The 26855-nt window shown below is 40.6% G+C and overlaps 2 protein-coding genes across 3 annotated transcripts in view; both read right to left on the bottom strand.

The window, feature by feature from the left end:
• Nucleotides 1-26855, bottom strand: part of LOC106564162 (myosin heavy chain, fast skeletal muscle) — a 530774-nt gene that overhangs the window by 138879 nt on the left and 365040 nt on the right. The window lies entirely within an intron of this gene.
• Nucleotides 1-26855, bottom strand: part of LOC106593162 (myosin heavy chain, fast skeletal muscle-like) — a 155791-nt gene that overhangs the window by 15712 nt on the left and 113224 nt on the right. Inside the window, exons 1-12 of one of the 2 annotated variants that reach the window (XM_045710217.1) lie at nucleotides 14307-14404; nucleotides 13841-13885; nucleotides 13482-13709; nucleotides 12997-13143; nucleotides 12629-12785; nucleotides 11631-11658; nucleotides 11274-11382; nucleotides 11023-11115; nucleotides 10787-10847; nucleotides 10549-10647; nucleotides 10109-10212; nucleotides 9600-9738 (exon numbers count right to left, since the gene is read on the bottom strand). In XM_045710217.1, the coding sequence (XP_045566173.1) occupies nucleotides 9600-9738; nucleotides 10109-10212; nucleotides 10549-10647; nucleotides 10787-10847; nucleotides 11023-11115; nucleotides 11274-11382; nucleotides 11631-11658; nucleotides 12629-12785; nucleotides 12997-13143; nucleotides 13482-13697 (1153 nt within the window). In that variant the 5' untranslated portion in view covers nucleotides 13698-13709; nucleotides 13841-13885; nucleotides 14307-14404. Of the gene's footprint in view, nucleotides 1-9599; nucleotides 9739-10108; nucleotides 10213-10548; nucleotides 10648-10786; nucleotides 10848-11022; nucleotides 11116-11273; nucleotides 11383-11630; nucleotides 11659-12628; nucleotides 12786-12996; nucleotides 13144-13481; nucleotides 13710-13840; nucleotides 13886-14306; nucleotides 14405-26855 lie in introns of those variants that run through there. The other variant, XM_045710219.1, reaches the window with a different exon arrangement.

Below are 26855 nucleotides of genomic sequence, written 5' to 3'. Positions count from 1 at the left end.
GAATGTAATAATTTGTCATGCAGTGAATAGTTATTCTGGATTTCCTGAATCAGAAATAGTCTAAACTGTTGTTCTGGTCTGTCCTCTCTCGGGGTTATGGCGAAGGTGACCACAGATGGTATCTAGATGCATGGAAGGGATCATTCCGCCAAGAACATTGTGACCCTCAACCCCTCCAAACGTATCTCATGCTGCTTGTGCACTGGCCGGAAAACGGATAAGACAGAATGGACCACAAAGGGTGGTGGCTCAGGTGAGTGTTTCGTCTGCTTGGGGATATTGAAATCGGGACATTATCAAGGGCCATCCACACTGACAGGCATGAGTTCCATGTGTACCATTCTGAGGATGAACTGCAACGCTATCTTAAGAAGAAAACAAAGAGACTCCAGAAGAGTGCTGGGAGAGAGGAGGAGTGGTCAACCGTTACCCGTAATTGATTTAGGATTGTCCAAAATTGTTTATTTGGGGGTATTAGGTTGATTGTGGGGGTCTGCACACTGTGAAATGTTATTTAGTAATTTAGAATAGAAATGCATTGAGATACCGATCTGTCACTAACATGCCACTGGTGAACAGTATAAGACAAGGACAAAGATATGTTGACATGTAGTACATGTACACACCCATGTCTTTAGATGTACATTCTGCCAGTGTCGGTGTGTGCTAAGTTGAGAGACTTAATAACCTGTTAGGGCTAGGGGGCAGCATTGACACGGCTGGATAAAAAACATACCCGATTTAATCTGGTTACCACTCCTACTCAGTAACTACAATATGCATATACTTATTACATATGGATAGAAAACACCCTAAATTTTCTAAAACTGTTTGAATGGTGTCTGTGAGTATAACAGAACTCAAATGGCAGGTCAAAACCTGAGAGATTCCTTTACAGGAAGTGGCCTGTCTGACCATTTCTGGAACTTCTTTGCCATCTCTATCATTTACTAAGGATCTCTGCTCTAACGTGACACTTCCCACGTCGTCCATAGGCTCTCAGAGCCCGGGAAAAAAGAGAATGTCGTCATTCCAGCCCCAGGCTGAAACACATTATCGCCTTTCTCAAGTGGCCCATCAAGAGACACTAGTTTATGCGCGTGACCCCGACCGCCCCCGCCTTTGGGATTTTTTCCTCTGTTTGCCGAAAAGGAGATTCCCTGTCGGAATATTATCGCTTTTCTACGAGAAAAATGACGTAAAAATTGATTTTAAACAGCGGTTGACCTGCTTCGACGTACAGCAATGGAATACTTTGAATTTTATTGTCAGGAATTGCGCCAAGCGCGCGACACTTCTTTACTATTTCGGATAGTGTCTGGAACGCACGAACAAAACGCCGCTATTCGGATATAACGATGGATTATTTTGGACCAAACCAACATTTGTTATTGAAGTAGACGTCCTGGGTGTGCATTCTGACGAAGACAACAAAAGGTAATGACATTTTTATAATAGTAAATATGATTATGTTGAGTGCTAAACTTGCCGGGTGTCTAAATAGCGAGCCCGTGATGCCTGGGCTATGTACTTAGAATATTGCAAAATGTGCTTTCACCAAAAAGCTATTTTAAAATCGGACATATCGAGTGCATAGAGGAGGTCTGTATCTATAATTCTTAAAATAATTGTTATGCTTTTTGTGAACGTTTATCGTGAGTAATTTAGTAAAATGTTAGCGAATTCCCCGTAAGTTTGCGGGGGGTATGCTAGTTCTGAACGTCACATGCTAATGTAAAAAGCTGGTTTTTGATATAAATATGAACTTGATTGAACAAAACATGCATGTATTGTATAACATAATGTCCTAGGGTTGTCATCTGATGAAGATCATCAAAGGTGAGTGCTGCATTTAGCTGTCTTCTGGGTTTTGGTGACATTATATGCTGGCTTGAAAAATGGGTGTCTGATTATTTCTGGCTTGGTACTCTGCTGACATAATCTAATGTTTTGCTTTCGTTGTAAAGCCTTTTTGAAATCGGACAGTGTGGTTAGATTAACGAGAGTCTTATCTTTAAATGGCTGTAAAATAGTCATATGTTTGAGAAATTGAAGTAATAGGATTTTGAAGATTTTGAAAATCGCGCCACAGGCTGGCAGTGGCTGTTACGTAGGTGGGACGAATTCGTCCCGCCGGTCCCATAGAGGTTAAAGTAAAGTCATAGATTCAAGAAGCATGGGATCATTTATCAGTAGTTTAAAGAATGATTCGAAAAGCCGAGAAGGAGAGAAAATGATTAACCATGTATTCTCTATCTTCCCAGTTCAAGGCAATATGTATTCTAGGTGGTGTGGAACATGTGAGTGATCACCGTTCCAGATGAGGGACTAATTATTTGACTTGGCCGCGTTTTAGTATGTTTCTTAACCTGTTAGGGCTAGGGGGCAGTATTGAAGCAGCCGGATAAAAAACGTACACGATTTAATCTGGTTACTACTCCTGCCCAGTAACTAGAATATGCATATAATTATTGGCTTTGGATAGAAAACACCCTAAATGGCAGGCCAAAACCTGAGAAGATTCCATGCAGGAAGTGGCCTGTCTGACAAGGTGTGTTTTATCTTGGCTCTTTTTATTGAAGACTGAGGATCTTTGCAATAACGTGACACTTCCTACGGCTCCCATAGGCTCTCAGAGCCCGGGAAAAAGCTGAAGGATATCGAGGCAGGCTCTGGCTGAAACACTTTATCGCTTTTGGCAAGTGGCCGCTCAGAGTACTATGGGCTTAGGCGCGTGCCCGAGTCGACCGAATGCTTTCTTTTCTTTTGTCTGTTTACCTAAACGCAGATTCCCAGTCGGAATATTATCGCTTTTTTTGTGAGAAAAATGGCATAAAAATTGATTTTAACCTGTTAGGGCTAGGGGGCAGTATTGACACGGCTGGATAAAAAAACATACCCGATTTAATCTGGTTACCACTCCTACCCAGTAACTAGAATATGCATATACTTATTACATATGGATAGAAAACACCCTACATTTTCTAAAACTGTTTGAATGGTGTCTGTGAGTATAACAGAACTCATTTGGCAGGCAAAACCCTGAGACATTTTCTGACAGGAAGTGGATACCTGATGTGTTGTATTACCTTTAAACCTATCCCATTGAAAAACACAGGGGCTGAGGAATATTTTGGCACTTCCTATTGCTTCCACTAGATGTCACCAGCCTTTACAAAGTGTTTTGAGTCTTCTGGAGGGAGATCTGACCGAACAAGAGCCATGGAACGATGATGGCCCATTAGACACCTGGCGCGCGAGTTCATGTTGGGTACCCTCGTTCCAATACGTTATAAAAGAGTATGCATTCGTCCACCTTGAATATTATTCATGTTCTGGTTAAAAAAGGCCCTAATGATTTATGCTATACAACGTTTGACATGTTTGAACGAACGGAAATATATTTTTTCCCCTCGTTCATGACGAGAAGTCCGGCTGGCTTAGATCATGTGCTAACAAGACGGAGATTTTTGGACATAAATGATGAGCTTTTTTGAACAAAACTACATTCGTTATGGACCTGTGATACCTGGAAGTGACATCTGATGAAGAGAATCAAAGGTAATGGATTATTTACATAGTATTTTCGATTTTAGATCTCCCCAACATGACGTCTAGTCTGTATCGCAACGCGTATTTTTCTGGGCGCAGTGCTCAGATTATTGCAAAGTGTGATTTCCCAGTAAGGTTATTTTTAAATCTGGCAAGTTGATTGCGTTCAAGAGATGTAAATCTATAATTCTTTAAATGACAATATAATATTTTACCAATGTTTTCTAATTTTAATTATTTAATCTGTGACGCTGACTTGACTGCCGGTTATTGGAGGAAACGATTTCCTCAACATCAATGCCATAGTAAAACGCTGTTTTTGGATATAAATATGAACTTGATAGAACTAAAAATGCATGCATTGTCTAACATAATGTCCTAGGAGTGTCATCTGATGGAGATTGTAAAAGGTTAGTGCATCATTTTAGCTGGTTTTATGGTTTTGGTGACCCTGTCTTTGAATTGACAAAACATTACACACAACTCTTGTAAATGTACTGTCCTAACATACTCTAAATTTATGCTTTCGCCGTAAAACCTTTTTGAAATCGTAAAACGTGGTTAGATTAAGGAGATGTTTATCTTTCAAAGGGTGTAAAATAGTTGTATGTTTGAAAAATTTGAATTTTGACATTTATTCGGATTCAAATTTGCCGCTCTTGAAATGCACCTGCTGTTGATGGAGTGCACCACGGGTGGCACGCTAGCGTCCCACCTAGCCCATAGAGGTTAAACAGCGGTTGACATGCTTCGAAGTACGGTAATGGAATATTTAGAAATCTTTTGTCACGAATTGCGCCATGCTCGTAACCCTTATTTACCCTTTCGGATAGTGTCTTGAACGCACAAACAAAACGCCGCTGTTTGGATATAACGATGGATTATTTTGGACCAAACCAACATTTGTTATTGAAGTAGAAGTCCTGGGAGTGCATTCTGACGAAGACAGCAAAGGTAATAACATTTTTCTTATAGGAAATCTGACTTTGATGAGTGCTAAACTTGCTGGGTGTCTAAATAGCTAGCCCTGTGATGCCGGGCTATCTACTGAGAATATTGCAAAATGTGCTTTCACCGAAAAGCTATTTTAAAATCGGACATATCGAGTGCATAGAGGAGTTCTGTATCTATAATTATTTAAATAATTGTTATGCTTTTTGTGAACGTTTATCGTGAGTAATTTAGTAAATTGTTAGTGAATTCGCCAGAAGTTTGCGGGGGGTATGCTAGTTCTGAACGTCACATGCTAATGTAAAAAGCTGTTTTTGATATAAATATGAACTTAATTGAACAAAACATGCATGTATTGTATAACATAATGTCCTAGGGTTGTCATCTGATGAAGATCATCAAAGGTTAGTGCTACATTTAGATGTGGTTTGGGTTTATGTGACATTATATGCTAGCTTGAAAAATGGGTGTCTGATTATTTCTGGCTGGGTACTCTGCTGACATAATCTAATGTTTTGCTTTCGTTGTAAAGCCTTTTTGAAATCGGACAGTGTGGCAAGCGTCCCACCTAGCCCATAGAGGTTAAAGTGGCCTAGTAGCAGTAATTCATGTGTTATGGGTTAGATGGAATGATCTCTGTGCAACTGTATTTGTGGCCGGTGGCAAAGTACAAAGGGGGCATGTCTCTGAGACAGAATGTTTCCACAAGAGTGAGATAGGAGTCATATCGTAGAGCTAACTATATAGATTATAAACTATTGCCGTATAAAACTGTCTGATAGCTTCACTGTTTTATATCATTATATAAATTGCTTAATCTCAAATAGCTGTTTGTGTATGAGTCTGGGTAATTAACAAAGGACTGAGGCAGGCTGCAAGAACGTGGACTTCCTAATCTGAAGGCTTCTCCTGACTGATATCAAGACTGGGAGACACCACCTGAATAGCCACAGAGATTCATTGTACATCCTAGACTCAGAAGGGGAGAGGGCTTGTTTGGGAAAACAATAATTATACTTGGGAAAATAATCATTATACTTGTTGACTGCATATTTGCATGAAAAATAGAGGCGAAGTGAGGATGACATGATGTGGGAACACCTCTCCTGTTGCCTGATGAGGAAACCTAGGTGAAAGCATGAGTCAGCGTTTTTAGATCCTTCATTTTTTATGGACCCCAGCAGAACAGTATCCTAAAGGTATAGAGTCAGTCAGGCTAGGGGAGAGTGGGAATCATCATGTTATCAGGTATAGAGTTAGCCTAGAGTCAGGCTAGGCTATTACTAACACTGGTCATATTCACTTTTTTCTTTTTCTTTTCAAGTCTCTTAGGAACCAGAAGGTTGAAGAGAAAGTCCAAAGCTCCAGTTCTCCCCTGCCGCTTATGATGTTTCTATTAATAAACTTATGTAATGAAACATGTGTGTACCTGTGTGAAAGGAAGGTCTTAACCTGTTAGGGCTAGGGGGGCAGTATTTGCACGGCTGGATAAAAAAAAATGTACCCGATTTAATCTGGTTACTAATCCTACCCAGTAACTAGAATATGCATATACTTATTATATATGGATAGAAAACACTCTAAAGTTTCTAAAACTGTTTGAATGGTGTCTGTGAGTATAACAGAACTCATTTGGCAGGCAAAACCCTGAGACATTTTCTGACAGGAAGTGGATACCTGATGTGTTGTATTACCTTTAAACCTATGCCATTGAAAAACACAGGGGCTGAGGAATATTTTGGCACTTCCTATTGCTTCCACTAGATGTCACCAGCCTTTACAAAGTGTTTTGAGTCTTCTGGAGGGAGATCTGACCGAACAAGAGCCATGGAACGATGATGGCCCATTAGACACCTGGCGCGCGAGTTCATGTTGGGTACCCTCGTTCCAATACGTTATAAAAGAGAATGCATTCGTCCACCTTGAATATTATTCATGTTCTGGTTAAAAAAGGCCCTAATGATTTATGCTATACAACATTTGACATGTTTGAACGAACGTAAATATATTTTTTCCCCTCGTTCATGACGAGAAGTCCGGCTGGCTTAGATCATGTGCTAACAAGACGGAGATTTTTGGACATAAATGATGAGCTTTTTTGAACAAAACTACATTCGTTATGGACCTGTGATACCTGGAAGTGACATCTGATGAAGAGAATCAAAGGTAATGGATTATTTACATAGTATTTTCGATTTTAGATCTCCCCAACATGACGTCTAGTCTGTATCGCAACGCGTATTTTTCTGGCCGCAGTGCTCAGATTATTGCAAAGTGTGATTTCCCAGTAAGGTTATTTTTAAATCTGGCAAGTTGATTGCGTTCAAGAGATGTAAATCTATAATTCTTTAAATGACAATATAATATTTTACCAATGTTTTCTAATTTTAATTATTTAATTTGTGGTACTGACTTGACTGCCGGTTATTGGAGGGAAACGATTTCCTCAACATCAATGCCATAGTAAAACGCTGTTTTTGGATATAAATATGAACTTGATAGAACTAAAAATGCATGCATTGTCTAACATAATGTTCTAGGAGTGTCATCTGATGGAGATTGTAAAAGGTTAGTGCATCATTTTAGCTGGTTTTATGGTTTTGGTGACCCTGTCTTTGAATTGACAAAACATTACACACAACTCTTGTAAATGTACTGTCCTAACATACTCTAAATTTATGCTTTCGCCGTAAAACCTTTTTGAAATCGTAAAACGTGGTTTGATTAAGGAGATGTTTATCTTTCAAAGGGTGTAAAATAGTTGTATGTTTGAAAAATTGGAATTTTGACATTTATTTGGATTCAAATTTGCCGCTCTTGAAATGCACCTGCTGTTGATGGAGTGCACCACGGGTGGGACGCTTGCGTCCCACCTAGCCCATAGAGGTTAAGTTAAACCATTCTACTTCAATGGTTTTACAAGTGTTAGACCTATGGAATAAGGATAAGTTATTAGTTAGATTGTATAACCCAGAATGAAGGGTTTGAAAGGATAAAGTGTCACTTTATGTGTTGATTTCACTTACTTTTATAGAAGTATTTTGATAGAACCTCCTTTGCTAGTTTAAGCCATAATCTAATGCTCACCTTAACATGTTACAATAATTATAACGGAAGTGATAAAAGGAGGGAATGTGATGGAACATTTTATGTTTGTGTGTTTTCAGATCAATGCTGCTTTTTCTTAAAATGCTTTTTCTTATTACCAATTCTGTTGGGTTCATTCGAGTGACTGATTGTACTCACTATCACTGTATAAGCAATTTGGCAGTATGCCTAGAACATTGCTCTGGGAACCAAGAGGAGTATCTCAGTTTCAAGGTCTCAGCTTTGAGAGAAGAAGCCTCGTGAGGTATGGGTCAGTCACATGCAGGAACCACCATTAATAATGAATAAGGTAAATCATGCTGATATGACTTGTTTGTGTAGCAGTATATAAGGACTGAAAGGGTACGCCCTTGTCAGAGTTTTCATCAAGCTTGTATTGAGTTTGTGAAATTCTCCAGTTAACTGTTAAAACCTCTTGACGGTCGCCTAGGATCGGGGGCGCTACAGCGATTTCTGAAAAAAATTCGTGCCCATTTTAAACGGCCTCCTACTCAAACTCAGAAGCTAGGATATGCATATAATTAATACTTGTGGATAGAAAACACCCTAAAGTTTCTAAAACTGTTTGAATGGTGTCTGTGAGTATAACAGAACTCATATGGCAGTCAAAACCCCGAGACCGATTGTAACAGGATGTGGAATTCTGAATTGCGGACTCAACTTCATCACTTTGGCTATTAATCACACCGTGAGCAATGGTTCATTGAGCACTTCCTATTGCTTCCACTAGATGTCCCCAGTCTTTACAAAGTGGTTTGAGTCTCCTACTGTGAAAACTGACTGAATGAGACGCTGTGGAAAGTGGTCACATGAGGAGGGCCATTACCATTATGACGCCGGCGCCCCTGGCTACCCTTGAATATTATTGGAGCTCTGGTTGAAAAAGGCCCTAAAGATATATGTTATACAACGTTTGACATGTTTGAACGAACCTAAATTAAAAAAAATGCATTTTATTGAAAGAGGAGTCCCGCATTCGACGGAGGTTTTGGAGCAGCCTTCAGAAAGCGCTAACAAGAACAAGCTATTGGGACGTCAAGGATTAACTTTTTTGAACGAAAATACATTTGTTGTGGACCTGGGATTCCTGGAAGTGCTTTCTGAGGAAGATAATCAAAGGTAAGGGATTATTGACAATAGTATACAAGAGTAGATTTGATATGCGATTGTTCCAAGATGGCGCTGACCTGTAACGGTAGCCTATTTTCCTGAGTATCGCATCCCCTTTTATCGCAAAGTGTGATTACCCAGTAAAGTTATTTTTAAATCTGGCATTACAGGTGCTTTCAAGAGATATTCATCTATAAATCTTAGAATGACAATATTACATTTTAAAAATGTTTTCGAATAGTAATTTAGTAAATTGTAGCGCTGTTTCACCGGATGCATTTGAGGGAAAATAGTTAGTCAACGTCACGCGCCGATGTAAAATGCTGTATTTTTTATATAAATATGAACTTTATCGAACAAAGGAATGCATGTATTGTGTAACATGATGTCCTAGGAGTGTCATCTGATGAAGATTGTCAAAGGTTAGTGCTGCATTTAGCTGTTTTTTGGTTATTTGTGATGCATGTGGTTGGTCGGAAAATGACTATCTGGCTACTTTTACGATATACTCCTCTAACATAATCTAATGTTTTGCTTTTGCTGTAAAGCCTTTTTGAAATCGGACAACATGGTTCGATTCAGGAGAGGTGTATCTATAAAACGATATAACATAGTCCTATATTTGAAAAAAATATATATTACATTTTGTTATGCTAATGGCGATAGGATTCTTCGCTGGATGTCTGTCCCGCATACGGGACGGAGCCCGACCAGGGGTTAATAAAGATGGATTCATTTACATTGAGTGTGCATCCTTAGGGGAGAATTTCCATTACACTTTCATGTGGCACTGTCTGTCTTAGGTGTTCTATTTCTATGTTTGGGACTGGGAATGGGACTAATGCTCTACATATTGTATATCTGTGAGTGGGACTCACCCTCTGTGCCGTCTGGCTCGGCCTGCTCCTCACGCTGCTTCTGCTTGAATTTCAAGTTGCCATGGTGCACTACAGCTCCTGTCAGCTTGTATATTCCAAGCTTCTCCTCATTAGTGAAGCCCAGGATTGTAATGGCTTCCTGGCAATAAAGAAGAAGTACAAAAATGACGTTACGCTACAGTTCTGTGCTCACTCCAGAACGAATGGGATGGATAGATTTGACTCTTGGCCAACACATTAGCAGATGGCAACACAAAATGAGTTTTATACAGTTCCACAGGGCACTTAGTGGCACTCTCTTGTGGATGTCTTACATGTATGTGCCTCACGGCGAAGTGTGAAGGAATGAAAAGTTCCTTTATGTTCATGCTTAACAAACACAAGGCATTTAGAATCAAACAAAAATACATGAAAATTCCTAGCAAGTTGGAATTTCACAGACCTTCAGTGGGTATGGTGGTCCTACCCATTCTATATCTATAGTTTGGTTAACCCTTTGTTTGACTCACATCTGTGGCATCCAGCTCTTCATTGTCGTTGATGCTGGCCACAGCAATCTGACCCTGGCTGCACATGGGGAAGTCGTAGGGGTTGGTGGTGAGGAGTGCCAATTCTGTGGACAACGGAGAACAGCTTGTCAGTTAAATCTCTTATAATTCTGCTGTCCTACCTTTACAGTATCTCTCCCTCCTTTACTCAATAGATGGACTCAAGGATACATGTAGTATATAATAAATAGCATCAAAAGAGGAGACTGAGACTTGTGGACTAGTGCATTACAGTGCATTACTTTACAGATATTTCCCAAATACCTTCTAAATGTCTAGATGCCTTGTTACCTTGGATGTAATCATTGTAATAGTATTATTAGTGTGTACTATGAATATTTTTAACAAGTTCCACAGATGGGGGTGGGAATAATTTCCCCTGGACCTCTACTTTGTCGTACCAACTAGCTCAGGTTTGTGGCCTGTCATCATCTGGAAGAAGATGTGGTAGCCTCTCTCATCGGGCAGTTGGAAGGACACTCTGGACTTCTCCAGCAGGTCTGAGGGTGAAAGAGAGAGCGCGAGTGACACAAAGAGAGAGAGAAAACATAAGATGAAATCAAATTTGATGTTAAGATCTCCAAACAATAATCTGTGTGAATTTAGGAAATCATTGAGAAACAATCAATACCAACTCACAGGTCTCAATGTCAGCTTTAGCCAGTTTACCAGCTTGGAAGTGAATCCTGATGAATTTACCCTATAGTAGAGCATGGGGGTTAGTAATAGGTCAACAAATAAATCTAACATTTTATTTTGATAGACCCCTTTAAATGTTACAGTTTGTTGGACATCTATTGATATAACAATAGGGAACTACTGAAATACATTTTTCCAATATAAGGTAACTTCCACAGTATGCCCTTCATACTTACAAAGCGAGACGAGTTGTCGTTCCTCACTGTCTTGGCATTACCGTAAGACTCTAGCAGAGGGTTAGCTGCAATGATCTGATCCTCAAGAGACCCCTGATTGAGATAAACACAAGTTTCTCAGAAATGGGAAAAGTGGTAAAGATTGTTTTTCTCTATGACTTGAACACTTTTCTTGAAACATGATTCACAAAAAGTTTGCTCAGAAAACCAAACTGAAATGTGATTAAAAGGCAAACATAAGAACAACCTACCTGCATTTTGTTGGGGTCTGCTTCCTTCTTGCCACCAGACACTGCAATGGTGGCAAAGTACTGGATGACACGCTTGGTGTTGACAGTCTTTCCTGCACCGGATTCTCCACTGGTTTAAATGACAGAGAAAGAGGGGTTTTAGGTACATGTTTGAGTGTCAGCTTGGCTTTCACCAAGAAATAGCATAGAAAAATACCTGTTTTCTAACATAAGTAAATATTCCCTTTCATCGACTCATTATTACACATAGCCTAATGTCATAATCCATTCATAATGTCATGTATTTCATCACACCAAGTGACCCAACGTATTACAATAGAAATACTTTCTCAAGTGACATTTTAGTAAACAACTTACGTAATCAGGACGGACTGGTTCTCCTTATCTGGAACCAAAAACATATTGCTTATCATACTCAAGCAACATTATGGGTACATTATTGCATTTGAATAGTCATGAATTTAATTTTGGAACATTTTCCATTCATGGATACTGAAATCAGACATTCCCAGCAAACTGTTCTAACCTAGACGAGAAAACTCTAAAGCATATTTGAATTTGATTTGATTTGATTTTACACCCAACCATCCATCCATCCAGCCATCCATCCATCCATCCATCCATTAGCACTTATGGACTGTGAGATCTATATGCAGTTATGGACATCCATAGAGCTCCATTTTTATGGATTGTCTATCCGTGTGAGAGACGACGACTCGTTCTCGACCTTTAAGTCTGTTGAAATTCTCCTGTCTTAGCTGGGTTCCTGTATGAACTTAAGTATTCTCCCTCTCTATCTCTGAGGACCAGAGCCCTAGGACCATGCCACAGGACAACCTGGCTTGATGACTCCTGGCTGTCCCCAGTCCACCTGGTCGTGCTGCTGCTCCAGTTTCAACTGTTCTGCCTGCGGCTATGGAACACTGATCTGTTCACCTGACGTGCTACCTGCTGTTTTTTGACTCTCCCTATCTCTCTCTCTCTACCGCACCTGCTGTCTCGACCTCTGAATGCTCGGCTATGAAAAGCCAACTGACATTTACTCCTGAGGTGCTGACCTATTGCACACTCCACAGCCACTGTGATAATTATTTGACCCTGCATGTCATCTATGAACGTTTGCACATTTTGTATGGCCATAATGGCCATATACTCCTATAATCTCAAGCCAGAAGAGGACTGGCCACCCCTCAGAGCATGGTTCCTCTCTAGGTTTTTTCTTAGGGTCTGCATTGCTTGGTGTCTAGGGTTTCAGTCTGGGTTTCTGTATAAGCACTTTGTGACATCTGCTTATGTAAAAAGGGCTTTATAAATAAATTTGATTGATTGATCCATCCATCCATGACAGCTCGTACCAATCATCATGAACTGAAAGGCGTTGTCAGAGACGGAGAAGATATGTGGTGGAGCCTCCACCCTCTTCTTCCCTCTGTAGGCGTTGACAACCTCTTCGTCGTACACTGGGAGCCACTTGTAGGGGTTCACCGTGGCACAGAAGAGCCCAGAGTAGGTCTGGATGAAAGCATAATTAAAATAAAGGATTAACAAAATCAGATGTACTTTTCCCTGGATTTATGTGAGGATGTGGGTGTACTTTGGTATACTGATGTGCGGTCTACTGTATTGATATGTTTTGGTTTCTACCATTTAATTATGTCTAGTACTGTATGTGTGTATTTATTATGTTCATGTATGTGTGTATGTATATGTGCAGGCCTCTTACATAGATCATCCATGCTGCATAACGCTCTTTGAGGTTATACAACACAGAGGCTTCATTCAGGTAGGTCATCATGGCCATGTCCTCAATCTTGTCGTACTTAGGGGGGTTCATCTCATAGATGTCTGCATCTTTGAACTCTTTTCCTTCCTGAAACAGTCAGAAACCTAGTTTACACGCAGATCAAAGTGGACATGACTGAATGTTTTTTGCTCATTAAATACAAGTTTAATAATTTAAAAAAAATGCATATCCACATTAATCCAACTACTTTGTTATCACCCACTGACACATACCTGGAGATTCTTGACTAGTCAACATGAGAAATTCCATATAATTTTTAAATAGCAGCAATAAAATGTATGTCTTTGAAGATTATATTCTGCTTACAAAAAACATTGGAAGTTTGTTTTTGCATTTAGTTGACTTTTCAAGAATTAGAGTGATTGCACAAACTTGAACTTGAATACTTTTCAGATCAGGCTTACCTCCTTACTGCCGTCAGGGTTGGTAACTGTCACAGTACACTTCCCGTCGGCCCTGGCAGTGACTAAACCCTTAAGGTACAGCTCCACCTTGTCTGTCACATAGCAGGCGTTCTTTGAATCAAAGGGCATGGCTTGTGCCTCCATCCTCTCCTTCTCAGACTTACGAAGGTATATGGCAGCCTTGCCGTAGACTTGCATCTCCGCGTCCGTACTCATGGTGACGGATAACTAGGAAAGAGATGAAACAAGAAACATGATTCAATCTGTGGTGCTTCCTCCCCATTCAACAGAGTTAGGTGAGTGGTATCTCTCTCAGAATATTCTCATCACTTTTTATGTGAAGACTGAAACCGTCTCACCTTCTTTTCCCCTCCTACAGATGAATGTGTACTTCTTGGAGGACCCTGTGACACATTAGGGTGTTGTGAAAACACACAAGTCTAAAGCCTTATCATTTATCCCCTAAAAGGCTAGAAAACATTTAACTCAATCATTACATGTCAAATTCAACTACAGGTGCAACTGGTAACTTTCCTTTACTACACATCCACACATTCTGTTTGGAATTCAAATAAATACCCCTGAAAACCCAGTTACATTCTAGAACACCCTTTCAAGTGCAGGAGCACCACTTTTTACTGTAAATGAAAGTTACAGATTTGAAGTAAAACACATAATAAAAACAACGTTATTTTTAATGCCACTTGATTTAATATTGTAAAATCTTACAGAACTAAATTCAAATAGTGCAGTTAGCTACTGCCTCAGATGCTGAGTGCAAGGACGAGACACATTTAAAAATCTAAGGAGGTGGAGCGGTCTTACCACAGAAGAAGAAGGTATCTGACTTAAGGATGTTGGGGCCTCAGCCTCCTTATATCTGGTTGGAAGTGCTAACCAAGCAAAAGTTAATTATGGACCACTCTGGGAAAGGAAATGAATTGGATGAGAGACCTGTTTATTTCTGTGTATCACTAGCACCTCCCACTTCCAGGAGCACCACACTCCCATTACATGACTTTTTAATGTTTGTCTCCGAATTGAATTTCAGTGAATTAACATAAATGACAGATTTCATTACCAATATCAAAAGTTTGTTTAATCTAATTGATTCCAATGTTCCTACCACTGACCCTCAAATACTGTAGTGGAATCCATGTTGCCCCAACACCTTGAAATAGTTTTCATTAAATCTAATCTGACCTTATTTAGTTCCATTTTAGTGGCATTAATCCTCATCAACAACTTTATATATATGTTCACCTACTTTTATATTGTTTAGCTTGTAAACACATCTGAACTGTCTCCTCACCTCATGCTTGTGACAGAGTTGGCCGTTACCTCGTGCCTTGCTTAGTTTGATTTATCACCCTGGTGGAACCATATTAAATTAAGATTTAAAAGCTAGAATGGAAACATTTAGGCTTTTAATTACAGCTCATAAAACTGTTAAATATAATGTTTAGGTAAACTATATATAAACATACATACAAGTATGTGAACACCCCTTCAAATGAATGGATTCGGCTATTTCAGCCACACCGAATGCTGACAGGTGTATAAATTCGAGCACACAGCCATGCAATCTCCATAGACAAACATTGGCAGTAGAATGGCCTTACTGAAGAGCTCAGTGACTTCCAACGTGGCACTGTCATCTGATGCCACCTTTCCAACAAGTCAGCTCATCAAATTTCTGCCGAGAGCTGAAGCACGTACAAATCGTCTGTCCTCGGTTGCAACACTCACTATCGAGTTCCAAACTGCCTTTGTCAGCACAATAACTGTTTGTCGGAAGCTTAATGAAATGGGTTTCCATGGCCGAGCAGCCGCACACAAGCCTAAGATCACAATGCCCAATGCCAAGAGCCAGCTGGACTGGGGTAAAGCTCGCTGCCGTTGAACTCTGAAGCAGTGGAAATACGTTCTCTGGAGTGATGAGTCACGCTTCACCATCCGGCAGTCTGATGGACAAATCTGGGTTTGGAGGAAAGCTACCTGCCCGAATGTGTAGTGCCAACTGTAAAGTTTAGTGGAGTAGGAAAAATGGTCTGGGGCTCTTTGTCATGGTTCAGGCCCGGCCCCTAAGTTCCAGTGAAGAGAAATCTTAGCGATACAGCATACAATGATATTCTAGACAACTCTGTGCTCTCAACATTGTGGCAACAGTTTGGGGAAGGCCCTTTCCTGTTTCAGCATGACAATGCCCCCGTGCACAAAGCGAGGCATATACAGAAATGGTTTGATGAGATCGGTGTGGAAGAACTTGACTGGTCTGCACTGAGCCCTGACCTCAACTCCATCGAAAACCTTTGGGATGAATTACAACGCCGACTGCGAGCCAGGCCTAATCGCCCAACATCAGTGCCCGACCTCACTAATGCTCTTGTGGCTGAATGAAAGGAAGTCTCCACAGTAATGTTCCAACATGTAGTGGAAAGCCTTCCCAGAAGAGTGGAGGCTTTTATAGTAGCAAAGGGGGGACCAAATCCATATTAATACCTATGATTTTGGAATGAGATGTTCGACGAGCAGGTGTCCATATACTTTTGGTCATGTAGTTTATCAACAGTATGATAGTCGTTCCACTAAATGAGTCTCTTTAGCATCCATTTGACATTTTAAGAAGAAATTGTGCACCAATATTGCATTTTAAAAGCCTGTTATAGTAAATCAAATGCTCTGTTCTCAAATATAAATAAAGACTTGCTAAAATGGCAAAATTCATGCATTTAGGAATGTCCCTCTGTGAACACTCTGTGACTTCTAGGAATATTTTAACCCCTTAACCCCAGTGATTTTATCATTGCTAGTTGTTTTGTTGCTTTGACAAATACATGTTGGAAGATTATTATTTATTTCGTGTGATTAGTGATTCATTTTAAGGTGAACGTGATCTTAACTCCTGTTTTAATATGATGAATCCTTCTCCTTTCTAAATATTTTTTCAATGCAAACATTGAATAGTCAAATGTTGGTGTAAAAGCAGGTGAGCTGGTTCTACTCTTTTTGGCCACTTTGTGGTGGAAAACTGAGCGGGTCAAGAATAACACGACAACCCTGTTACCCTTAGACATACAGGCTAGAAATGTTTTAACAATTACATTTGTTTTGTAAAGCTTTCATTCAATTGCCCTTCCCTGTTGCACACAGGAAGCCTGTCACAAGGGGATTCATGGCTGATTTCAGATAAAAACCTCAACCCTGTTACGATCCATCCTGTTACCTTATTTGGCACTTAATGTAGAGGCACTTACTATAGTATTATTTTTGTTGAACTTCTTTCGATGGGAAAACATGTGTTTTATTAAGTTGAACATGTTCTCTTTACAACGGAACGTTAAAATTAGGTGAAATTAAATGCTTTTATTCGCCAAGTTTCACTACCCAAAAGGGACTCATTATGTGGAACAACCCATGTTCTATTGAAGATTCTGGAGGCGCTTTTATTAGTCTCACATTTCAGTTGGCTAAAACGGTCCAGTAGGATTCTTATGACTTACATAACACCAGTACAGTATTTCAATAATCTTATCCACTCATATTGCTGACAGCGATATAACTGCCTCAAACTTTTATTACACTCTGAAGTGAACTGCTTAGCAGCTGAGCTGGCTTCAATGATGACCTTTATTTATGACCTTTTCTGTTGGCCATGAATTTTCTGAGAGACCACTGAGCATCACTCGGGGCAACATACACATACCCTGCAAAGGGATAAATGTAAGAAAATAAATATGGCAAATGATTTCCTGTGGTCTGAAATGGCACACAGAACACTGTTAGAACTTATTGAAACTTTAGACGTGTGGTATGAAACATTTTGTGTTATAATTTGGTCCCGTGTGGCTCAGTTGGTAGAGCATGGCACTTGCAATGCTAGGGCTGTGGGTTCAATTCCTCTAGGGGGACCAATACAAACAAATATGAAAATATATGTACTCACTACTGTAAATCCCTCTGGATTAGAGCATCTGCCAAATGACTTAAATGAAATGGGAAAATATGATTTGAATAAAGAATATTACCTGAAATCAGCTGAATGAGCCATGTTGGGATGATGAGTTAAGGGACCTGTGGTCTGTAATGTGAGGAGCCCTTATTTACACAGTGTAAAGATAGGACAAGAAGAGGCCATCTTAGAAAGTATGTGTTTTATAAAATATACTGCCTATTCTAACACATATCAGAGAGGGCAGTTATTACACCTTGAGTAGATACAGATATGAAATACTCTACAGTTATGGAACCTAATAAGTTAGGAACAACAAAACAACACAAGAAAGTCCAATTGGAAGTCTGGGAAGAGCGGTGTGGGGGGGGGGGATGAACTCTGATAACACACAGGTACTTAATGAGTGGTAGAAGGGGTTTGCTAATTTGTTCTCAAGTAATGAAAATGTGGCATATTTTGAGGAAGAATTTTATAAAGCCACATGTTCACTGAAAACTAAACTTGAAAAAACAATGTCAGAGCCCTCTTATATCCAGCATTTTATTTAATATTCCCAACACAATAACAGAGTTTGGTAGGAAGTCATTTAATACAATGTTCCCAACACAAGAACAGAGTTTGGTAGGAAGTAATTTTATATAATGTTCCCAACACAAGAACAGAGTTCGGTAGGAAGACATTTTATATAATGTTCTCAACACATGAACAGAGTTTGGTAGGAAGTAATTTTATACAATGTTCCCAACACAAGAACAGAGTTTGGAAGGAAGTCATTTTATATAATGTTCCCAACATAAGAACAGAGTTTGGGAGGAAGCCAATTTATATAATGCAGTGGAGGCTGCGGATGGGAGGATGGCTCATAATAATAACTGGAAAGGAGCAAATTGAATGGTATCAAATGCATGGAATCCATGTGTTTGCTGTATTTGATATGATTGCACCCATCCCACTCTATCCATTACTACAAGCGCGTCCCCCCTGTGATATTATGTTCCCAATATTAAAACAGAGTTTGGTAGGAAGTCATTTTATATAATATTCCCAACACAAGAACAGAGTTTGGTAGGAAGTCATTTTATATAGTGTTCCAAATACAAAAACAGAGTTTGGTAGGAAGTCATTTTATACAATGTTCCCAACAAAAGAACAGAGTTCGGTAGGAACGCTTTTAGCTTTCCTGAACTATCATCGTGGAACATTTTACACAGCAATTTTCATGTCTCTCCAGAGATGTTCGTTCGGGTTCAAGTGCTGGCTCTGGCTGGGCCACTCAAGGACATTCAGATACTTGTCTCGAAGCCACTCCTGCGTTGTCTTGGATGTGTGCTTAGGGTTGTTGTCCTGTTGGAAGGTGAACCTTCACCCCAGTCTGAGGTCCTGAGTGCTCTGGAGCAGGTTTTCATCAAGGATCTCTATGTACTTTTCTCCGTTCATCTTTGCCTCGATCCTGACTAGTCTCCCAGTCCCTAACTCTGAAAAACATCCCTACAGCATGATGCTGCCACCACCATGCTTCACCGTAGGGATGGTGCCAGGTTTGCTCCAGCTGTGATGCTTCACACTCACGCCAATGAGTTTAACCATGGTTTCATCAGACCAGAGAATCTTGTTTCTCATGGTCTGAGAGTCTTTAGGTGCCTTTTGGCAAAGTCATGTGCCTTTTAATGAGGAATGGCTTCCATCCAGCCACTCTACCATAAAGGCCTGATTAGTGGAGTGCTGCAGAGATGGTTGTCCTTCTGGAAGGTTCTCTCATCTCCACAGAGGAACTCTAGATCTCTGTCAGAGTGACCATCGGGTTCTTGGTAACCTCCCTGACCAAGGCCCTTCTCCCCCAATTGCTCAGTTTGGGCGGGCGCCCAGCTCTAGGAAGAGTCTTGCTGGTTCCAAACTTCTTCCATTTAAGAATGATGGAGGCCACTGTGTTCTTGGGGACCTTCAATGCTGCAGACATTTTTTGGTACCCTTCCCCAGATATGTGCATCGACTCAATCCTGTCTGAGCTCTACGGACAATTCCTTCAACCTTATGGCTTCATTTTTGTTCTGACACGCACTGTCAACTGTGGGACTTTATATAGAGAGGTGTGTGCCTTTCCAAATCATGTTCAATCAATTGAAATTACCACATGTGGAGTCCAATGAATGATCAATGCAAACAGGATGCACCTGAGCTCAATTTCAAGTCTCATAGCCAAGGGTCTGAATACTTACGTAAATAAGGTATTTTGTATTTTTAATTTTTAATACATTTGCAAAAATGTCTACAACCTGTTTTCGGTTTTTCATCAGGGGTATTGTGTGCAGATTGCTGAGGAAAAACATTTATTTAATCAATTTTAGAAAATGGCTGTAATGTAACAAAATGTGGAAAAAGTCAAGGGGTCTGAAAAATGTCCAAAGGCACTGTATGTTGTGTTGTGTTTCATATGTTTACTATATGAATGCTGCTTTCCAGTCCAGGGCTCACTGTCAATCTCGATATGACTTTCTCAAGTTACATAAAGGAGAAATACAAATATCTGTAACCCGTAACTAAATGATTGACGAACTGTCTAATGAAGTCTTAAAATCCCTGAATTGACTAAAGTTCTACATGGTTTGATCCTAATATGTTTATTAGGAAGGATTACTTAATCCTATCCCAGGTATTCCATAAAGAGGTGGGGTTTCAAGTGTCTCCGGAAGGTGGTGATTGACTCCGCTGTCCTGGCGTTGTGTGTGTGTCCTGTTCTGAACTATTCAGCAGGAGGGTGGGGTTCTAAAAGGTATGAAACAAATGAATATGTCCATAACAGAGAAGGGTGTTATTTTTTGGTGTTCAAAAGTTTACGCCTATATTGGCAGTAACTGGGGACATAGGCAGGGAACATATAACAAAGTGCATGTATCTATAGATTGTGTAGGTCTCTATCTCTCACACCTGACTCTTCTCTTTGTGTCAGAATGGGTTTAAATGCCATCTATTTAATTTATTTGTTACCGCTCTAGGGTTATTGTTATTGCTTGGATTACCTTATGTACTATTATATATTCATATTGATTCATTCTTTATGCCCAGTGTCCACCCAGCACATCAGTACAAGAAGCCCCATATCTGCTGGATACACTAGTTGAGCAGGGTGACCATCTGGAAGGATCCCATCAAGGCCTTTTCATTTCTTGGACTGTGCTCTCATCTTCACTGCAGCCAAGGTTTATTGTTCGGTATATCTGCCAACGCAGCTTTATTCTGGCACCGACCCCACTGTTATTAGACAAGATATTTACTTGCCATGTTTGTGGGTGGCGAGAACATTAGCACCATGCAGACGAAACATTTATGATATTCATTTTAATGTGCAAAGATCTTGCATGACCTATGACCTGCGTTTTTGTATTTGAGGGACATGTTTAGCTCCAAACTTGCTCTGGGCAGAAGTTACCCTCCGGGATATAACTGACCTTAGATCAGTGTCAGAGGAATATGTACAGCTGTCATACCCAACTAGACAACTGTGCATTTGGCTACAAAGACCTCATCTGACTTTACAGCCATGGGTCTTCTCACAATGCAGATCAGGGGTCATTTCAAGTAAATTCAGGATGTGAACTGAAATTATGTCTATTTAAAAGCATTGTGACATTTTTGAATTTTGTTTACTTCCTGATTGAACTGAATTGTATTTCTTCCACTCCAGCACTAACGTACTGGACCTGATTTAAAGTAATTAAGGGCTAAATTGAAGATCATGATTAGTTGTAAATCAAATGTTATTGGTGACGTAACACATATTTTGCAGATGTTATCACAGGTGCAGCGAAATGCTTGTGTTCCTAGCAGTGCAGTAATACCGAACAATTCAATACAGGCAAATCCACCAAAATAAAGGAATTAAATATAGAACAAAGGATTTATTGTAGTAGAATGTTTTCATTGGTCAGAATGCAATGAGGAGATTGAGATTAAGAATCCAGGTTCAGTATGTATTACACAGTGGAACAGGAAGAGAGAGCACATGAGGGGAGGGTTTGATTAAGGTTGATTAAGGTTTAGGAGTTGGAGTTGGGGCTTGTAATGGCTGATAGGACGGTTAGGTTGTGGAAATGTAGAAACATAAAATGGTATTTTAAAACGTTAGACAAACAACTGCCTATGAGACATTAGCTTGTCATTTAGTGGGTTAGGCCGATCGTTTCCCCTTTTGCAGTGTGACTTCTCAAGGAAATGTACCACGTGTGTACAAATGATGTTGGGACTTTATTGGATATGCAGTGAAATGGAGTGTAACATTTATTTTAACTGAGTGCAGTGAACCACTTCTACATTCTTCGATTGGGGTTCCATTTATGACACTGAAGGAATTTGTGAACAAAGCTCCAACAGGGTATCTCATGAATCCTAACTTTAAATGAGAAGGGAGAGACTCATCAAAGAACAGTAGCATGGATGAAGTTCATTTCTTTTCCCCATCCACCATACAGGTCAATCGACATACACCAACCACTCCATCGATATATCTTCAGTTATATCCTCTTCCTTTATTTCTTGCGCCACCCCAGAAATAACACCCTTTATAGGCAGCCTACTACGACAATCCATAGAGGAAAAATTCCACACCAAAAAGTATATATTTTAAAATATATATATTTCACCTTTATTTAACCAGGTAGGCTAGTTGAGAACAGGTTCTCATTTGCAACTGCGACCTGGCCAAGATAAAGCATAGCAATTCGACACATACAACAACACAGAGTTACACATGGAATAAACAAAACATACAGTCAATAATACAGTAGAAGAAAAGAAAAGAAAAAGTCTATATACAGTGAGCGCAAATGAGGTAAGTTAAGGCAATAAATAGTCCATGGTGGCGAAGTAATTACAATATAGCAATTAAACACTGGAATGGTAGATGTGCAGAAGATGAATGTGAAAGTAGAGGTACTGGGGTGCAAAGGAGCAAGATAAATAAAATAAATACAGTATGGGGATGAGGTAGATAGATGGTCTGTTTACAGATGGGCTATGTACAGGTGCAGTGATCTGTGAGCTGCTCTGACAGCTGGTGCTTAAAGCTAGTGAGGGAGATATGAGTCTCCAGCTTCAGTGATTTTTGCAGTTCGTTCCAGTCATTGGCAGCAGAGAAATGGAAGGAAAGGCGACCAAAGGAGGACTTGGCTTTGGGGGTGACCAGTAAGATATACCTGCTGGAGCGCGTGCTACGAGTGGGTGCTGCTATGGTGACCAGTGAGCTGAGATAAGGCGAGGCTTTCCCTAGCAGAGACTTGTAGATAACCTGTAGCCAATGGGTTTGGCGACGAGTATGAAGCGAGGGCCAAACAACGAAAGTGTACAGGTCGCAGTGGTGGGTAGTGTATGTGGGTTTGGTGACAAAACGGATGGCACTGTGATAGACTGCATCCATTTTGTTGAGTAAAGTGTTGGAGGCTATTTTATAGATGACATCGCCGAAGTCGAGGATCGGTAGGATGGTCAGTTTTACGAGGGTATGCTTGGCAGCACGAGTGAAGGATGCTTTGTTGCGATATAGGAAGCCAATTCTAGATTTAATTTTGGATTGGAGATGCTTAATGTGAGTCTGGAAGGAGAGTTTACAGTCTAACCAGACACCTAGGTATTTGTAGTTGTCCACATATTCTAAGTCAGAGACGTCCAGAGTAGTGATGCTGGACGGGCAGGCAGGTGCGGGCAGTGAATTGAATAGCATGCATTTAGTTTTACTTGCATTTAAGAGCAGTTGGAGGCCACGGAAGAAGAGTTGTATGGCATTGAAGCTTGTCTGGAGGTTAGTTAACACAGTGTCCAAGGAGGGGCCAGAAGTATACAGAATGGTGTCGTCTGCGTAGAGGTGGATCAGAGAATCACCAGCAGCAAGAGCAAGAGCGAGAATTGAACCCTGTGGCACCCCCATAGAGACTACCAGAGGTCTAGACAACAGGCCCTGCGATTTGACATACTGAACTCTATATATGCTTCTTCTGCTCCGCAGACACACACACACACAAAATATAAGACCACTTCTTGTGACTCTCACTGACTCAACACTTTCCTTCAACACGTTCCAGATATTCCTGGAGATGTTAAACGGATTTCCCAAGTAGCATTGATCTAAAATACCTCACTCCGACTAAAAACGAGTCTCGTGATTACCTTTTTTCCACCACAGCTTTGCTTCTCTTGTTACCCTTTTTCTTTGCCACGGTAACCCACTCATTCTCACTTTCTGTACTATTAGCTTCACCCGACTCACTAGCATTTTCAAACAAAAACTCAGTTTCCGCCATCTCCAATTCTCTTCTATGGTATAAAGGCGTTGACACAATTTGAATGTGCATGCCGCCATCTACTCACCAATTTTAAATGGAAATGAAAGGGGTGTAGAAAGGCAGTGGAGAGATGATTAGGGAGTGGTAACAGGTGTGGAGGGAAGGGGCGAGGCCTAGGGTAATTAGAAGCAATTGGGAGTCCTGTAGGAGTAGCATGACCCTTCACAACAAGTTGATTTTGCCAAAGATTGTTTATTATATTGACAATATATTTTTGTGACCACTCTAATGATGGAAATGGGAGGAGGTGAGATTAGGTGTGGCCATTATAGCCAATGAGAGGGCAGATACTGTATGTTAACAACAGATAGATAGAGGACTTATATTTGTATCTGTGCCATTATAGTGTCTGTGACCGCATGGGCAGTGCCATTGAGGCTATCTCCATTTTAGAGTAGTTAATTCTATTCTTCTTCATTGGCTGATGGCTCCCAACTCATAGGACTCCCAACCTGATTTCAAGTAATTAATGGCTAAATTGAAGGTTATGATCATTTGACGTAGCTGAACCCACTGTGTTAGTGCTGGGGTGGAATAAAAGCCTGCACCCCATGTGGATGGGCTGTCCAGAACAGGAGTTTCAGGTCCCTGATATACTGTTATTAACTGTCAGATGTCATTAAGCAGTTGAGTAAACTGACATAATAAAACTGTTATTGTACATTTGTATTTTATCAGGGCCTTGGGGAGGAATCAGATAGCAACTGTTGATCCAATACATTTTGTTCTGTAAAACGACCTGCAAAGTAGTTGGCCTGAGACACCCCAGAGCCTTGGATCACGTCAGCATTTTGTTTTACATGATTCAATCCATTAAAATGTCAAAGCCACTCAAATCTATATCTGGATTTGAAATGTCACATGCTGCGGCATGGACCTACTAAACATCCAATCTTGGCTCGGTTAATTCAGATCTTATTTTCCAGGTCACATATCTTGCTGTAAATCTGTTACGGTGTCATCAATGTGAGGACCTCATGGTTGACTAATAAGGTCAAAATAATGTGCTGGCCTGTATCGGATCTCTCTGTGCTCCCCCTTTCAGCATACAGTGTAATGTCAATGAAATATTAATCTAATACATTTACAAGGATAAACACTTGGACCAAATGGGGAGTTGTTGTGTTTTTCAGCAAGTTGTACAGATCTTTGGACAAACAAGTCCACAGTTATTACCCCCTGACTAGTGACCTTCTCCAACCATGATCCAAACTGGGTGTCAGAAATACATGCAGCCTAAAGTAGTTTTGGATTGATTCATGACCCTGCGTCATAGAGATGGTATCAAACCACATCTGCTGAACTGTTCTTGAAACTCCAATTTGATCCCATACAGTCGATGGCAGAGTTACAGGAAGCAAACTAAATCAACAGATCATTTACAAGCCCAATATGTCCATGTTCAGAAACAAGTGTGTCAGAAATACCACCAGCTTCCACACTAATACAGTGCCTTCGGAAAGTATTCAGACCCCTTCCATTTTTTCACATTTTGTTACGTTACAGTCTTATTCTAAAATGGATAAAATCAAGTAAATTCCTCATCAATCTACACACAATATCCCATAATGACAAAGTGGAAACAGGTATTTTGAAATATTACCAAATGTATTAAAAAAGTCATATTTACATAAGTATTCAGACCCTTTGCAATGAGACTCGAAATTGAGCTCAGATGCATCCTGTTTCCATTTATCATCCTTGAGATGTTTCTACAACTTGATTGGAGTCCACCTGTGGTAAATTCAATTGATTGAACATGATTTGGAAAGGCACACACCTGTCTATATAAGGTCTCACAGTTGACAGTGCACGTCAGAGCAAAAACCAAGCCATGAGGACGAAGTAATTGTCCGTAGAGCTCCGAGACAGGATTGTTTCGAGGCACAAATCTGGGGAAGGGTACCAAAAAATGTCTGCAGCATTGCAGATCCCCAAGAACACAGTGGCCTCCATCATTCTTAAATGGAAGAAGTCTGGAACCAGCAAGACTCTTCCTACAGTTGGCCGGCCTGCCAAACTGAGCAATCGGGGGAGAAGGGCCTTGGTCAGGGAGGTGACCAAGACCTGATGGTCACTCTGACAGAGCTCTAGAGTTCCTCTGTGGAGATGGGAGAACCTTCCAGAAGGACTAACATCTCTGCAGCACTCCACCAATCAGGCCTTTAGACAATGAGAAACAAGATTCTCTGGTCTGATGAAACCAAGATGTAACTATTTGGCCTGAATGCAAAACGTCACGTCTGGAGGAAACCTGGCACCATCCCTACGGTGAAGCATGGTGGTGTAAGCATGCGGTTGTGGGATGTTTTCAGCGTTAGGGACTGGGAGACTGGTCAGGTTTGTATGGAAAGATGAACGGAGCAAAGTCCAGAGAGACCCTTGATGAAATAGTCCGGGTGGCCATTTTATTAATTGTTCAGCAGTCTTATGGCTTGGGGTTAGAAGCTGTTAAGGAGCCTTTTGTTCCTAGACTTGGCGCTCCGGTAACGCTTGTAGAGCGTTAGCAGAGAGAACAGTCTATGACTTGGGTGACTGTAGTCTTTGACAATTTTTCAGGCATTCCTCTGACACCGCCTAGTATATAGGTCCTGGATGGCAGGAAGCTTGGCCCCAGTGATATACTGGGCCGTACGCACTACCCTCTGAAGCGCCTTGCGGTTGCCATACCAGGCGTTGATGCAATCGGTTAGGATGCTCTCGATGGTGTAGCTGTAGAACTTTTTGAGGATTTGGGGACCCATGTCAAATCTTTTCAGTCTCCTGAGGGGTAAAAAGTGTTGTTATGCCCTCTTCACGACTGTCTTGGTATGTTTGGACCATGATAGTTCGTTGGTGATGTGGACACCAAGGAACTTGAAACTCTTCGCTCGCTCCACTACAGCCCCGTCAATGTTAAAGGGGACCTATTCAGCCCGCCTTTTCCTGTAGTCCACGATCAGCTCCTTTGTCTTGCTCACACTGAGGTGAGAGGTTGTTGTCCTGGCACCACAATGCCAGGTCTCTGACCTCCTCCCTATAGGCTGTCTCATCGTTATCGGTGATCAGGCCTACCACTGTTGTGTCGTCAGCAAACTTAATGACGGT

This window comes from Salmo salar, chromosome ssa02 (genome assembly GCF_905237065.1).
Source record: "Salmo salar chromosome ssa02, Ssal_v3.1, whole genome shotgun sequence".
Classification (NCBI taxonomy): domain Eukaryota; kingdom Metazoa; phylum Chordata; class Actinopteri; order Salmoniformes; family Salmonidae; genus Salmo; species Salmo salar.
This window is presented reverse-complemented; position numbering and strand designations above follow the sequence as displayed.